General features: G+C 43.0%; 1 protein-coding gene across 3 annotated transcripts in view; it reads right to left on the bottom strand.

Moving 5' to 3' along the window:
* The window catches only part of ITGA7 (integrin subunit alpha 7), a 312,111-nt gene that overhangs the window by 4,375 nt on the left and 295,356 nt on the right, over positions 1-12,380 (bottom strand). For all 3 annotated transcript variants that reach the window (XM_069758371.1, XM_069758370.1, XM_069758369.1), the window contains one exon: positions 9,319-9,444. In XM_069758371.1, coding sequence (XP_069614472.1) covers positions 9,319-9,444 — 126 coding nt within the window. The remainder of the gene's footprint in view (positions 1-9,318; positions 9,445-12,380) is intronic.

Consider the following 12,380-nt stretch of genomic DNA (forward strand, 5'->3'; position numbering starts at 1 on the left):
ATCACAATGTCACTTCAATAAGCGATGGGTATGAATTACTAGTAAGTGTGGTTATTAAAATATTGCTCATCTACAGAATTATTACCAAATTTGTAACCAAAATTTGGTATCAGTTTTTATTGCAAAAATTTAGAGGTATGAAAGAAATCTAACGTATATACTCGAGTATAAGCTGAGATTTTCAGCCCATTTTTTTAGGCTGAAAGTGCCCCTCTCAGCTTATACTCGAGTCATTATCCCAGGGGGTTGGCGGGGGAAGGGGAGCGGGAGCTGTTAAAACATTCTCACCTGTTCCCGGAGCATCTCTGCATGTCCCTGCTTTTCCGGCGCCCGCAGCTCTTCCTGTGTTCAGCGGTAACGTTGTACCGTTCATTAAAGTAATGAATATGGATGCGACTCCACTCCCATAGGGGTGGAGCGCATATTCTTTACTTTAATGAGCGGTACTAGTGACCGCTGAACACAGGAACAAGCTGCCGGTGTCAGAACAAGCTGCCGGCATCGGAGAAGCTGCCAGGGACCGCGCTGGGAGGGTGAGTATAACGAGGGAGGGTGAGCATTGCAATATTCACCTGTCCCTGTTCCACCGCCGGGCGCAGCTGTGTCTTCTGTGTCCTCTGGCCATAAAGTTCAGGTCAGAGGGCGCGATGACGTGTTTAGTGTGCGCGGCGGAATGGGGACAGATGAATATCTCAAGTGCCGGTGTCCCCGCCTGGTCAGGACAAGAGGTGACTATGTAATTTTTTTTTTTTAATCACAACAGCAGCATGTGGGGCAAATGTTTCTATGGAGCATCTTATTGGGTCATAATCAACCTTTATGCAGCATTATATGGGGCACATATTCTATGGAGCATCTTATGGGGCCATAATCAACCTTTATGCAGGATTGTAATGGGCAAATGTTTCTATGGAGCATCTTATAGGGCCATAATCAACTTTTGTGCAGCATTATATAGGGCGTATTTTTGTATGAAGCATCTTATGGGGCCCATTATGAACTTTATGGAGCATTATATGGGGCGTATTTTGTATGGAGCATCTTATGGGGCCCATCTTGAACTTTATGGATCATTATATGGGGCTCCTGATTCAATATGAATATTCAAAAACACTTATCCTACTGATGTCTCAATTACTTTTAGTTTTACAGGTATCTATTTTTATTTTTGAAATTTACCAGTAGCTGCTGAATTTCCTACCCAAAGCTTATACTCGAGTCATTAAGTTTTCCCAGTTTTTTTGTGGCAAAATTAGGGGTCTCGGCTTATACTCAGGTCGGCTTATACTCGAGTATACAGTATATGGTATATATTCAAACTGCAGCCAATTTTTATTTTTGGGTTTTGCTTTCTCTTCCCCATTTTCCATTAACATTCTTGTTTTTCTGTCTACTTAGCAGTATGAGGGCTTGTTTTTTGTGAGATTTGTTATAGTTTTTAATGACCCCATTTATTTTACCATGTACAATGTACTCAAAAACGGGAAAATAATTTCAAGTGTGGCAAAATTGAGAAAAACTGTCAATTCTGCCATTCTTTCATTTGAGTTTTGTTTTTATGCAGTTCATTGTGTGGTAGAAATAACTTGACAACATGATTCTTTTGGTCAATAAGATTACAGTAATTGGTGAAAATAAATTAAAACATTTGTAAATACAAAATTGTTGTGGGCTGCCATTTTTTGAATCCCATAACTTTTTAATGTTTCAGTCAAATGAGTTGTGTGATGGCTTGTTTTTTGAGGGGAAAGCTGACATTTATAATTATATGATTTTTGTATGCATGTGATGTTCTGATCACTTTTTATTACATATTTCTGCAGAGGTGTCAAATAAAAGGTATCCCTGGCATTTCAATTGTTTTTTTGTTTTGTTTTTTACCATGTGGGGTAAAAATATATACAGTACAGACCAAAAGACACACCTTCTCATTTAAAGATTTTTCTGTATTTTCATGACTATGAAAATTGTGCATTCACGCTGAAGGCATCAAAACTATGAATTAACACATGTGGAATTATATACTTAACAAAAAAAGTGTGAAACAACTGAAAATATGTCTTATATTCTAGGTTCTTCAAAGTAGCCACCTTTTGCTTTGATGACTGCTATGCACACTCTTGGCATTCTCTGATGAGCTTCAAGAGGTTGTCACCGGAAATGGTCTTCCAACAATCTTGAAGGAGTCCCCAGAGATGCTTAGCACTTGTTGGCCCTTTTGCCTTCACTCTGCGGTCCAGCTCACCCCAAACCATCTCGATTGGGTTTAGGTCTGGTGACTGTGGAGGCCAGGTCATCTGGCCTAGCACCCCATCACTCTCCTTCTTGGTCAAATAGCCCTTACACAGCCTGGAGGTGTGTTTGGGGTCATTGTCCTGATGAAAAATAAATGATGGTCCAACTAAACGCAAACCGGATGGAATAGCATGCCGCTGCAAGATGCTGTGGTAGCCATGCTGGTTCAGTATGCCTTCAATTTTGAATAAATTCCCAACAGTGTCACCAGCAACGCACCCCCCACACCATCACACCTCCTCCTCTATGCTTCACGGTGGGAACCAGGCATGTAGAGTCCATCCGTTCACCTTTTCTGCATCGCACAAAGACACGGTGGTTGGACTCAAAGATCTCAAATTTGGACTCATCAGACCAAAGCACAGATTTCCACTGGTCTAATGTCCATTCATTGCGTTCTTTAGCCCAAACAAGTCTCTTCTGCTTGTTGCCTTCCTTAGCAGTGGTTTCCTAGCAGCTATTTTACCATGAAGGCTGCACAAAGTCTCCTCTTAACAGTTGTTGTAGAGATGTGTCTGCTGCTAGAACTCTGTGTGGCATTGACCTGGTCTCTAATCTGAGCTGCAGTTAGCCTGCGATTTCTGAGGCTGGTGACTCGGATAAACTTCTCCTCAGAAGCAGAGGTGACTCTTGGTCTTCCTTTCTTGAGGCAGTCCTCATGTGAGCCAGTTTCATTGTAGCACTTGATGGTTTTTGCAACTGCACTTGGGGACACTTTGAAAGTTTTCCCAATTTTTCAGACTGACTGACCTTCATTTCTTAAAATAATGATGGCCACTCGTTTTTCTTTACTTAGCTGCTTTTTTCTTGCCATAATACAAATTCTAACAGTCTATTCAGTAGGACTATCAGCTGTGTATCCACCAGACTTCTCCTCAACAAAACTGATGGTCCCAACCCCATTCATAAGGCAAGAAATCCCACTTATTAAACCTGACAGGGCACACCTGTGAAGTGAAAACCATTTCCGGTGACTACCTCTTGAAGTTCATCAAGAGAATGCCATGAGTGTGCAAAGCAGTCATCAAAGCAAAAGGTCGTTACTTTGAAGAACCTAGAACATAAGACATACAGTATTTTCAGTTGTTTCACACTTTTTTGTTAAGCATATAATTCCACATGTGTTAATACATAGTTTTGATGCCTTCAGTGTGAATTTACAATTTTCATATTCATGAAAATAGAGAAAAATCTTTAAATGAGAAGGTGTGTCCAAACTTTTGGTCTGTACTGTATATATTGATAGACTGGACTTTCATTTTATAATGTTATAATAATATATAACAAAAGTGGGATGATTCGTCTATCCTAGCTGTCTTTGGTGGTAGTGGGGATCGACTAGTGCTAACCCCGTCATTCCCTAGGTAGGGCTTATCGCCAGGGTCAGGCAGGGATTAGGTTGCTGCTTGGCGATAGGTGCAGAATCTATAGGGACATTTAGGGCAGACAGGGTAACTTAAGATCTGCCTAGGAGTCTCCAATGCCCCCTTCCCTAGTATTGAGTTCTCTTCCCCTCATCCCTTCGTGTTGCACTTAATCTTTCCTACACTTTGCATGACATCATCTTAAAATAAAAAGAAGTAACCGGCTACTGAAAAAAATGGAAAAATCTTATCGGAAAGCTGTAAAAAAATAAACTATGCTCTTACTCCCACTGTGCTCAGGTGCATAATGTCTTGGCACAGAGAGGGACAGTATGTGACCACTGCAGCCAATGATTGGCCACAGCGATTACCAATGTGGATCTTAGCAATGTTTTAATGGGAGCGGTGAGTGTGTTTTCAGGTGTGAGCATTACTTATGTTATAAGCAATCTTAGAGGGTTTATTTAATAGAAAATGTTGTTTGTTAGACATTTTTTTTAATATATATATATATATACGGTATATATTATTGTTCCATAGCTAGATCCCATAAAAGTTTTTTATTATGAATATTTATTAAATAATGCTTTATATATTGCTATTATAAACTTGTTATGGTGGGTTTTTTTTCAATTCTTTTACAGATCTAGCGTGTTAAGTGCTGATAAGAAAAAGCAGCATACAGTGAACCGATTCTCACTGCTTGTCCTGCATAATAGCAGTTGGACTGATCACCTTGTGACCACCAGGACTGGACACATTAGGGCAAGACTGTAAGAGTGAATCAAAACAACATAGGGAGCCACAATATTATTTGTGCGCATTTTATTTTTGGGGTGACCCCTTTTAGGCTATGTTCACACAATGAGCTTTTGGTGAGTATCTGATGTTGCAGACTTTCATTTTATCGTTGTGTTCTTGTGTTTTTTACTGCGTTTTTTTACATGTGTCTTTATCGCATTTTTGACTGCATTTTTTGTGTCTTGTTGGTAAGTCATGTTTTAAATAAATCTACTTTGTTTTTTAGACTTCCTGATATTTGGCTTGAAAAAACTTTATTGATACAGTCATGTGCGGAGAACTGTCATGGCCAAAAGTGTTGGCACCCTTGAAATTGTTCCAGAAAATGCCATATTTCTTCCAGAAAGTGATTGCAATTACTTGTTTATTTCCTTTCTGTGTATTGGAAACATACAAAAAAACTAAGGAAACAAAGGCAAATTGGACATAATTTCATACAAACCCCCCAAAATGGGCCGGACAAAATTGTTGGCACCATCAACTCAATATTTGGTTGCACACCTTTTGGAATAAATAACTGCAATCAATCGCTTCCTTTAACCATCAACAAGCTTCTTACACGTCTAAACTAGAATTTTGGACCAATCTACTTTTGCAAACTGCTCCAGGCCTCCATATTTGATGGCACCTTCTCTGTTATGATCTGGTGGCCTTGGAGCAGCATGAGACATACTCTGGAGAAGGTGGAACCTGTACTGACCGCAAACCCTGAACTTAACAGCGCAACTGGAAGTAGCCGTGGGGGGTACCTAACTCTCCCTAGACCCCTCGACACAGCCTAAGAAATAACTACCCCTAAAGACAGAAACAGGAAACCTATCTTGCCTCAGAGAAAATCCCCAAAGGAAAGACAGCCCCCCACAAATATTGACTGTGAGAGGAGAGGGAAATAACATACGCAGAAATGAAATCAGGATTTAGCATAGGAGGCCATACTAGCTAAAAAGAAAGAATAGAACAGAGTACTATGCGGTCAGTATTAAAACACTAGAAAATATCCACCACAGAAAATACAAAACACCACATCTGACTAAAGACATGGAGGGTATATCTGCATCTCCAGAGAAATAGCTAGGCTGCAAAAAATCCTTCACAGACTAAGCTGGACAAGACAAAAACATGAAAATGCACAGAACTATAAGGTCCACAGCAGGTGGACAGCAAAAACAAAGCCAGGACTTATCTTTGAAGAAAAGCACAGCAAACAGGAGAGACCAGAAGGGATGTGAATCCTCCAAAAACAATGGACAACTGGCACTGACTAAAGGATCAAGCAAGGCTATATAGCCCAGCCCAAATTGCAAAAAATAGATACACCTGATAAATGCTGCGATCCAACTACCGCAGCACTACCACTCATAACCACCGGAGGGAGCCCAAGAGCAGAATTCACAACACTTCTCCCAGCAGCAATTTTTAGATCTCTCCACAGTTGTTCAATGGGATTTAGATCCACACTCAATGCTGGCCACTTCAGAACTCTCCAGCTCTTTTTTTCCACCCAGTGCCACGGGCAGCAAAACAGCCCCAAAACATCTTTAAATCTGCAACATATTTGACTGTAGGTACTGTGTTCTTTTCCTTGTATGCCTCATTCGGTAAACAGTAGAATGATGTGCTTTACCAAAAAGCTCTATCTTGGTCTCATCTGTCCACAATACTCTTTCCCAGAAGGACTTTAGCTTACTCGCATACATTTTGGCAAACTGCAGTCTTGCTTTTTTAAGACTCTGTGTCAGCAGTGAGGTCCTCCTGGGTCTCCTGCAATAGCGTTTCATTTCATTCAAATGTTGATGGGTAGTTAGCGCTGACACTGATGCACCCTGAGCCAGCATGGCAGCTTGAATTTCTTAGGAACTTGATGGAGGATGCTAATCCACTATCCGGACTGTCCTGCGTTGCAACCTCTCATCAATTTTTCTCTGCAGTCCAAGTCCAGGGAGATTAACTAAAGTGCTATGGGTTGCAAACTTCTAATTTTGCGCACCGTGTCCAAAAGAACATCAAGATCTCTGGAGATGAACTTGTAACCTTGAGATTGCTGATATTGTTCAATAATTTTGGTTCTCAAGTCATTTGACATTTCTCTTCTCCTCTTTCTGTTCTCTATTCTTAGTGTTGCACACACAGACACCAATGCAAAGACTGAGTCAACTTCTCCCATTTTTAATCTGGTTTAAAGTGTGATTTTCATATTGCCCACACCTGTTACTTGCCCCAGGTGAGTTTGAAAAAGTATCACATGCTTGAAACAAAGTTGTTTGCCCACAATTTTGGAAAGGTGCCAACAATTTTGTCTGGCACAATTTTGTGTTTTTGTACAACATTATGTCCAATTTGCCTTTTTTTGTCTGTTTTTTGTGTTGTTCCAACATACACAAAGGAAATAAACACGTATAACAAAACACGTGTACCTGCAATAATTATCTGGGAAAAATACCTTCATTTTCTGGAACACTTTGGGCCTTGATTGTACATGCGTTTGATATGGTTCCACTGTGGAAATGCACTAAAAATGCATGTGCATTTTTTCCCTAAGATTTTCCGCATCTAATACACAAGTCTATAGTAAAAATCCACAGAGAAGACTCAGCGTACCCCCAAGGGAAATTAACATGTTGTGGATTTGAAACACGCACCGCAGGTCAGTTTGCACTGCGTCAAAAAAAGCACAGCGAACATGAGATTTCTATACATCCCATCCACTTTAGGATGCCGTCACACTATCAGTATTTGGTCAGTATTTTACATCAGTATTTGTAAGCCAAAACCAGGAGTGGGTGATAAATACAGAAGTGGTGCATATGTTTCTATTATACTTTTCCTCTATTTGTTCCACTCCTGGTTTTGGCTTACAAATACTGATGTAAAATACTAACCAAATACTGCTAGTGTGACGGCAGCCTTACTGAAACTGTAAGACGCTATGTTTTTGAAGTCGCAAAAATACATAGCGTCAAAAACTGACCAAAAACTTACCATGAGCACACAGACTAAGAGAGAATTAACAAAATAAAAAAGGCATATAAACATACGAATGAGAAATCAAAAATTTCCCTTTTGTAAAATTCACCACAAATTCAACTAAAACACTAAACTATGAGAAACAAATGTATAAAAATGATTTTGGTAGCCTAACAAATGTACATGAGCCCAATGGATAAAAAGTGGCTTGTCGATTATCAATTCAGATCAAACAGTTGTTAAGGGGTGCAGTAAATGTATATTCAACAATGGATTAGTTACCAATAATCTCAATGTTAGACCTAGAAAAACCAAGCAGTATGCAAAAACTCATATCACACACATGCTGGGCGTTACCAGCTAATCCTCCTCCTCGGCTTGCCTAACTAGCTCAGAGGGCTGCAGCCCCAGTTGTGCTCGGTAGTAATTTGTGGTATACTTGGCTTCTGCTGACTCCCTCTTGAAGAAACCACACTGAAAGGACCATTGGAAAAAATGTTGAGCTACAAGGTTCATCAAGCAAGAAGACATACTGACGTTGAAAAAACTAACGTGCTACTAATTTAAGGGGAATCTGTCACCCCACATTTACACTTCAAACTAACCGCATGGCCTTAGGAGTAGTGATGAGCGAATGTGCTGAGATTAGGTGTTATCCGAGCACGCTAGGGTGCTAACCGAGTGACTTCGGCATGCTCGAAAAATATGTTCGAGTCCCGGCGGCTGCATGTCTTGGTGCTGTTTGTTAGGCAATCTCTGCATGTGTTGCAACAGTCACAAGACATGCAGCCGCGGGGACTCAAACATATTTTACAAGTATGCCGAAGACACTCTAATAGAACTCGAGCATGCGCAAGTAACACCTTATCCCACCATGTTCGCTCATCACTACATAGGAGCCTTAGTAGAAGATGGAGCAACAATAAAAAAATTTTGTTACTGCCACTTTTTCTATGTTGATTGACAGCTGTGACTTTCCTTGAGCCAGCGCTGTCTGAAGATAAACCAGTTATATGATCACTGTCCCTGTGCAGACTTCTGACTTTGCTATCTCCCGTGCTGACTAGTGAGTGTACTCGTTGCCTGGGTTTTCCCGAGTATGCTCAGGTGATCTCCGAGTATTTGTAAGTGCTCGGAGATTCAGTTTTTGTTGCCTCAGCTGCATGATTTACGGCTGATAGACAACTTGAATACATGTGGGGATTCCCTAGCAACCAGGCAACCCCCACATGTACTCAGGCTGGCTAGCAGCCATAAATCATGCAGCTGCGTCAACAATAACTAAATCTCCAAGCAGTTACAAATACTCAGAGACCACCCGAGCGTGCTCTGGAAAACCCGAGCAACGAGTACACTCACTCATCACTAGTGCTGACACATTGGTGCAGTATAGTGTGCATGCTTAACCATTGCTCTATTCACTATCTATTGGAGCAATGAACACACTAGAACACCACCACTTTATTCACATGGGAGACAATAGGATAAATAATACAGCCTCATTAATTAGGTACCTGGCCCAATATCAAAATAAGTACCCACAGAATATTGAGCTATGTGTTTATAAAGCTAATAATATCAAATATTGGCAGAGAGAAAATGGATTAGGAAAGTAGAGGAATATAATGTGAATCAATGTGTAGCTCAAAACCAAAAGCAGTAAGTAAAAATTTCTGGATAGGACAAACTGTATAAAGCCATTGTGTCAGGCTGGATCATGTGAGTTACTAAACACAAGTCTCTGCAATACTGTTCATTTAGTATGTGATGTGACTGTTACATATGATCTATTTATACGATACCTTCACTATCACCTCTCCTACTGGCATTAATAACCACTAGTATGGTATACAATCAATATGTGTTCTTTACATAACAAAAAGTCACATCTTACCTTCCAGAGGATTAAAACTAACAGTAAGAGGAGCAGAATGCCAGCAAGTACTGCAATAAGGATAATCCACCACGGAATGCCACCATGAACCACAACATCCAGGTCTGAATACAGCATCATAGAAATCTGCAAACATATCCACAATTACGGATAACACAGTAATACATTTCAGACAAAATTAATGGGGTTGCCCACCTCTTTAACAATGATGGCCTATCTTTAGGATAAGTTGTCAATGTATAAATGGTGGGGGCGATGCGACACTTGCCTCCCCCGCGGATCAGCTATTCCCAGTGTCAGCGACTGCTCAGTTATGGAGTTATGTAACCAGGGCCTGCATTAGGGGCAGGCAGACCAGGCAGCTGCCTAGGGCCCCGCTCCTCCAGTGGCCATCAGCCAGTGGCGTGCTGCTAACAGTGGCACACCACGCGGCCGCTATGGGGCCCGAGAACAAGAGGGGCCCAGTGACGCCCATCCCCTGTATTCAACTTATCGGCATCATACACACCGATATAGTTGAAAGCATTGATGGAGGAGAGAGCGTCAGATGATGCTCCCTCTCCAATCACACCCCCCTCTGCCTCTGACTCAGCGTGTGCCAGCAGGGGAGCTGAAATGCTCTGCAGAAGCCACAGCAGGGGGGAACGAGGAGGAGAGATAAGCATTGTGTGTGTGTATACGCATTATAGTGTGTGTGTCTGCTGCACTATACTGTGTGTGGGGGGAATGCACTATACTGTGTGTGTGTGGGGGGCAGCTGCACTATACTGTGTGTGGGGGGACTGCACTATACGGTATGTGTAGGGGCTGCATTATACTGTGAGTGGAGGGGGCTGCATTATACGGTGTGTGTGGGGCTGCATTATACTGTGTGTGTGTGGGGCTGCATTATACTGTGTGTGGGGGGCTGCACTATACTGTGTGGGAGACTGCATTATAATATGTGTGGGGGGCTGCACTATGCTGTGTGTGTGGGGGCTTCATTATACTGTGAGTGTCGGGGCGCTGCACTATACTGTGTTTGTGGGGGGCTGAATTATACTGTGTGGGGCTACATTATACTGTGAGGGGGCTGCTTTATACTGCACGTTGTATGTAGCGTTGCATTATACTCTGAAGGGGCTGCACTATACTGTGTGTGGGGGGGACTGCACTATACTGTGTGTGTGGGCTGCATTATACTGTGAATGGAGGGTGCTGCATCATGCTGTGTGTGTTGGGGGCTGCGTTATACTGTGTGTGGGAGCTGCACTATACTGTGTGTGTGGGGGGACTGCACTATACTGTGTACGTGGGAGGCTGCACTATACTGTGTGGGGCTGCGTTACAGTCTGAGAGGGCTGCATTATAATGTGTGTGTGGGGGCTGCATTATACTGTGAGTGGAGGGGGCTGCATTATACGGTGTGTGTGGGGCTGCATTATACTGTGTGTGTGGGGGCTGCACTATACTGTGTGGGGGACTGCACTATAATATGTGTGGGGGGCTGCACTATGCTGTGTGTGTGGGGGCTTCATTATACTGTGAGTGGAGGGGGCTGCATTATACTGTGTGTGGGGGGCTGCATTATACTGTGTCAGGGCGCTGCACTATACTGTGTGTTTGTGGGGGGCTGAATTATACTGTGTGGGGCTACATTATACTCTGAGGGGGCTGCTTTATACTGCACGTTGTATGTAGGGTTGCATTATACTCTGAAGGGGCTGCACTATACTGTGTGTGGGGGACTGCACTATACTGTGTGTGTGTGGGCTGCATTATACTGTGAGTGGAGGGTGCTGCATCATACTGTGTGTGTTGGGGCTGCATTATACTGTGTGTTGGGGGCTGCGTTATACTGTGTGTGGGAGCTGCACTATACCGTGTGTGTGGGGGGACTGCACAATACTGTGTATGTGGGAGGCTGCACTATACTGTGTGGGGCTGCGTTACACTCTGAGGGGGCTGCATTATAATGTGTGTGGGGGCTGCTTTATACTGTGAGTGGAGGGGGCTGCATTGTACGGTGTGTGTGGGGCTGCATTATACTGTGTGTGCGGGGCTGCATTATACTGTGTGTGGGGGGGCTGCACTATACTGTGTGGGGGACTGCACTATAATATGTGTGGGGGGCTGCACTATGCTGGGTGTTTTCATTATAATGTGAGTGGAGGGGGCTGCATTATACTGTGTGGGGGCGCTGCACTATACTGTGTGTTTGTGGGGGGCTGAATTATACTGTGTGGGGCTACATTATACTCTGAGGGGGCTGCTTTATACTGCACGTTGTATGTAGGGTTGCATTATACTCTGAAGGGGCTGCACTATACTGTGTGTGTGGGGGGACTGCACTATACTGTGTGTGTGTGCTGCATTATACTGTGAGTGGTGGGTGCTGCATCATACTGTGTGTGTCGGGGGCTGCATTATACTGTGTGTGGGAGCTGCACTATACTGTGTGTGTGGGGGGACTGCACTATACTGTGTACGTGGGAGGCTGCACTATACTGTGTGGGGCTGCGTTACACTCTGAGGGGGCTGCATTATAATGTGTGTGTGGGGGGCTGCACTATACTCTGAGGGACTACATTATATTCTGAAGGGACTACATTATACTCTGAGGGGCTGCATTATACTGTGTGGGGGGCTGCATTATACTCTGAGGGGACTACATTATACTCTGAGGGGGCTGCATTAAATTCTGAGGGGGCTGCATTATACTCTGAGGGGGCTGCATTATACTGTGTGTGTGGGGACTGCATTATACAATGTGTGTATGGAGGGTGCATTATACTTTGAGGGGGCTGCATTATACTCTGGGGGCTGCATTATACTGTGCGTGCGGGGCTGCATCATACACGGGGGGCTTCATTATACCCTGAGGGGCCTACATTATACTCTAAAGGGGCTGCATTATACAGTGTGTGGGGGGCTGCATTACCCTCTGAAGGGGCTGCACTATACTCTGAGGGGGCTGCATTATATACTCTGAGGTGACTACATTATACTCTATGAGGGGACTACATTATACTCCATGAGAGGGCTGCATTATACTCTGTGGGGGCTGAATTATAATCTGAGGG

Source organism: Ranitomeya imitator, chromosome 3 (assembly GCF_032444005.1).
Source record: "Ranitomeya imitator isolate aRanImi1 chromosome 3, aRanImi1.pri, whole genome shotgun sequence".
Lineage (NCBI taxonomy): Eukaryota > Metazoa > Chordata > Amphibia > Anura > Dendrobatidae > Ranitomeya > Ranitomeya imitator.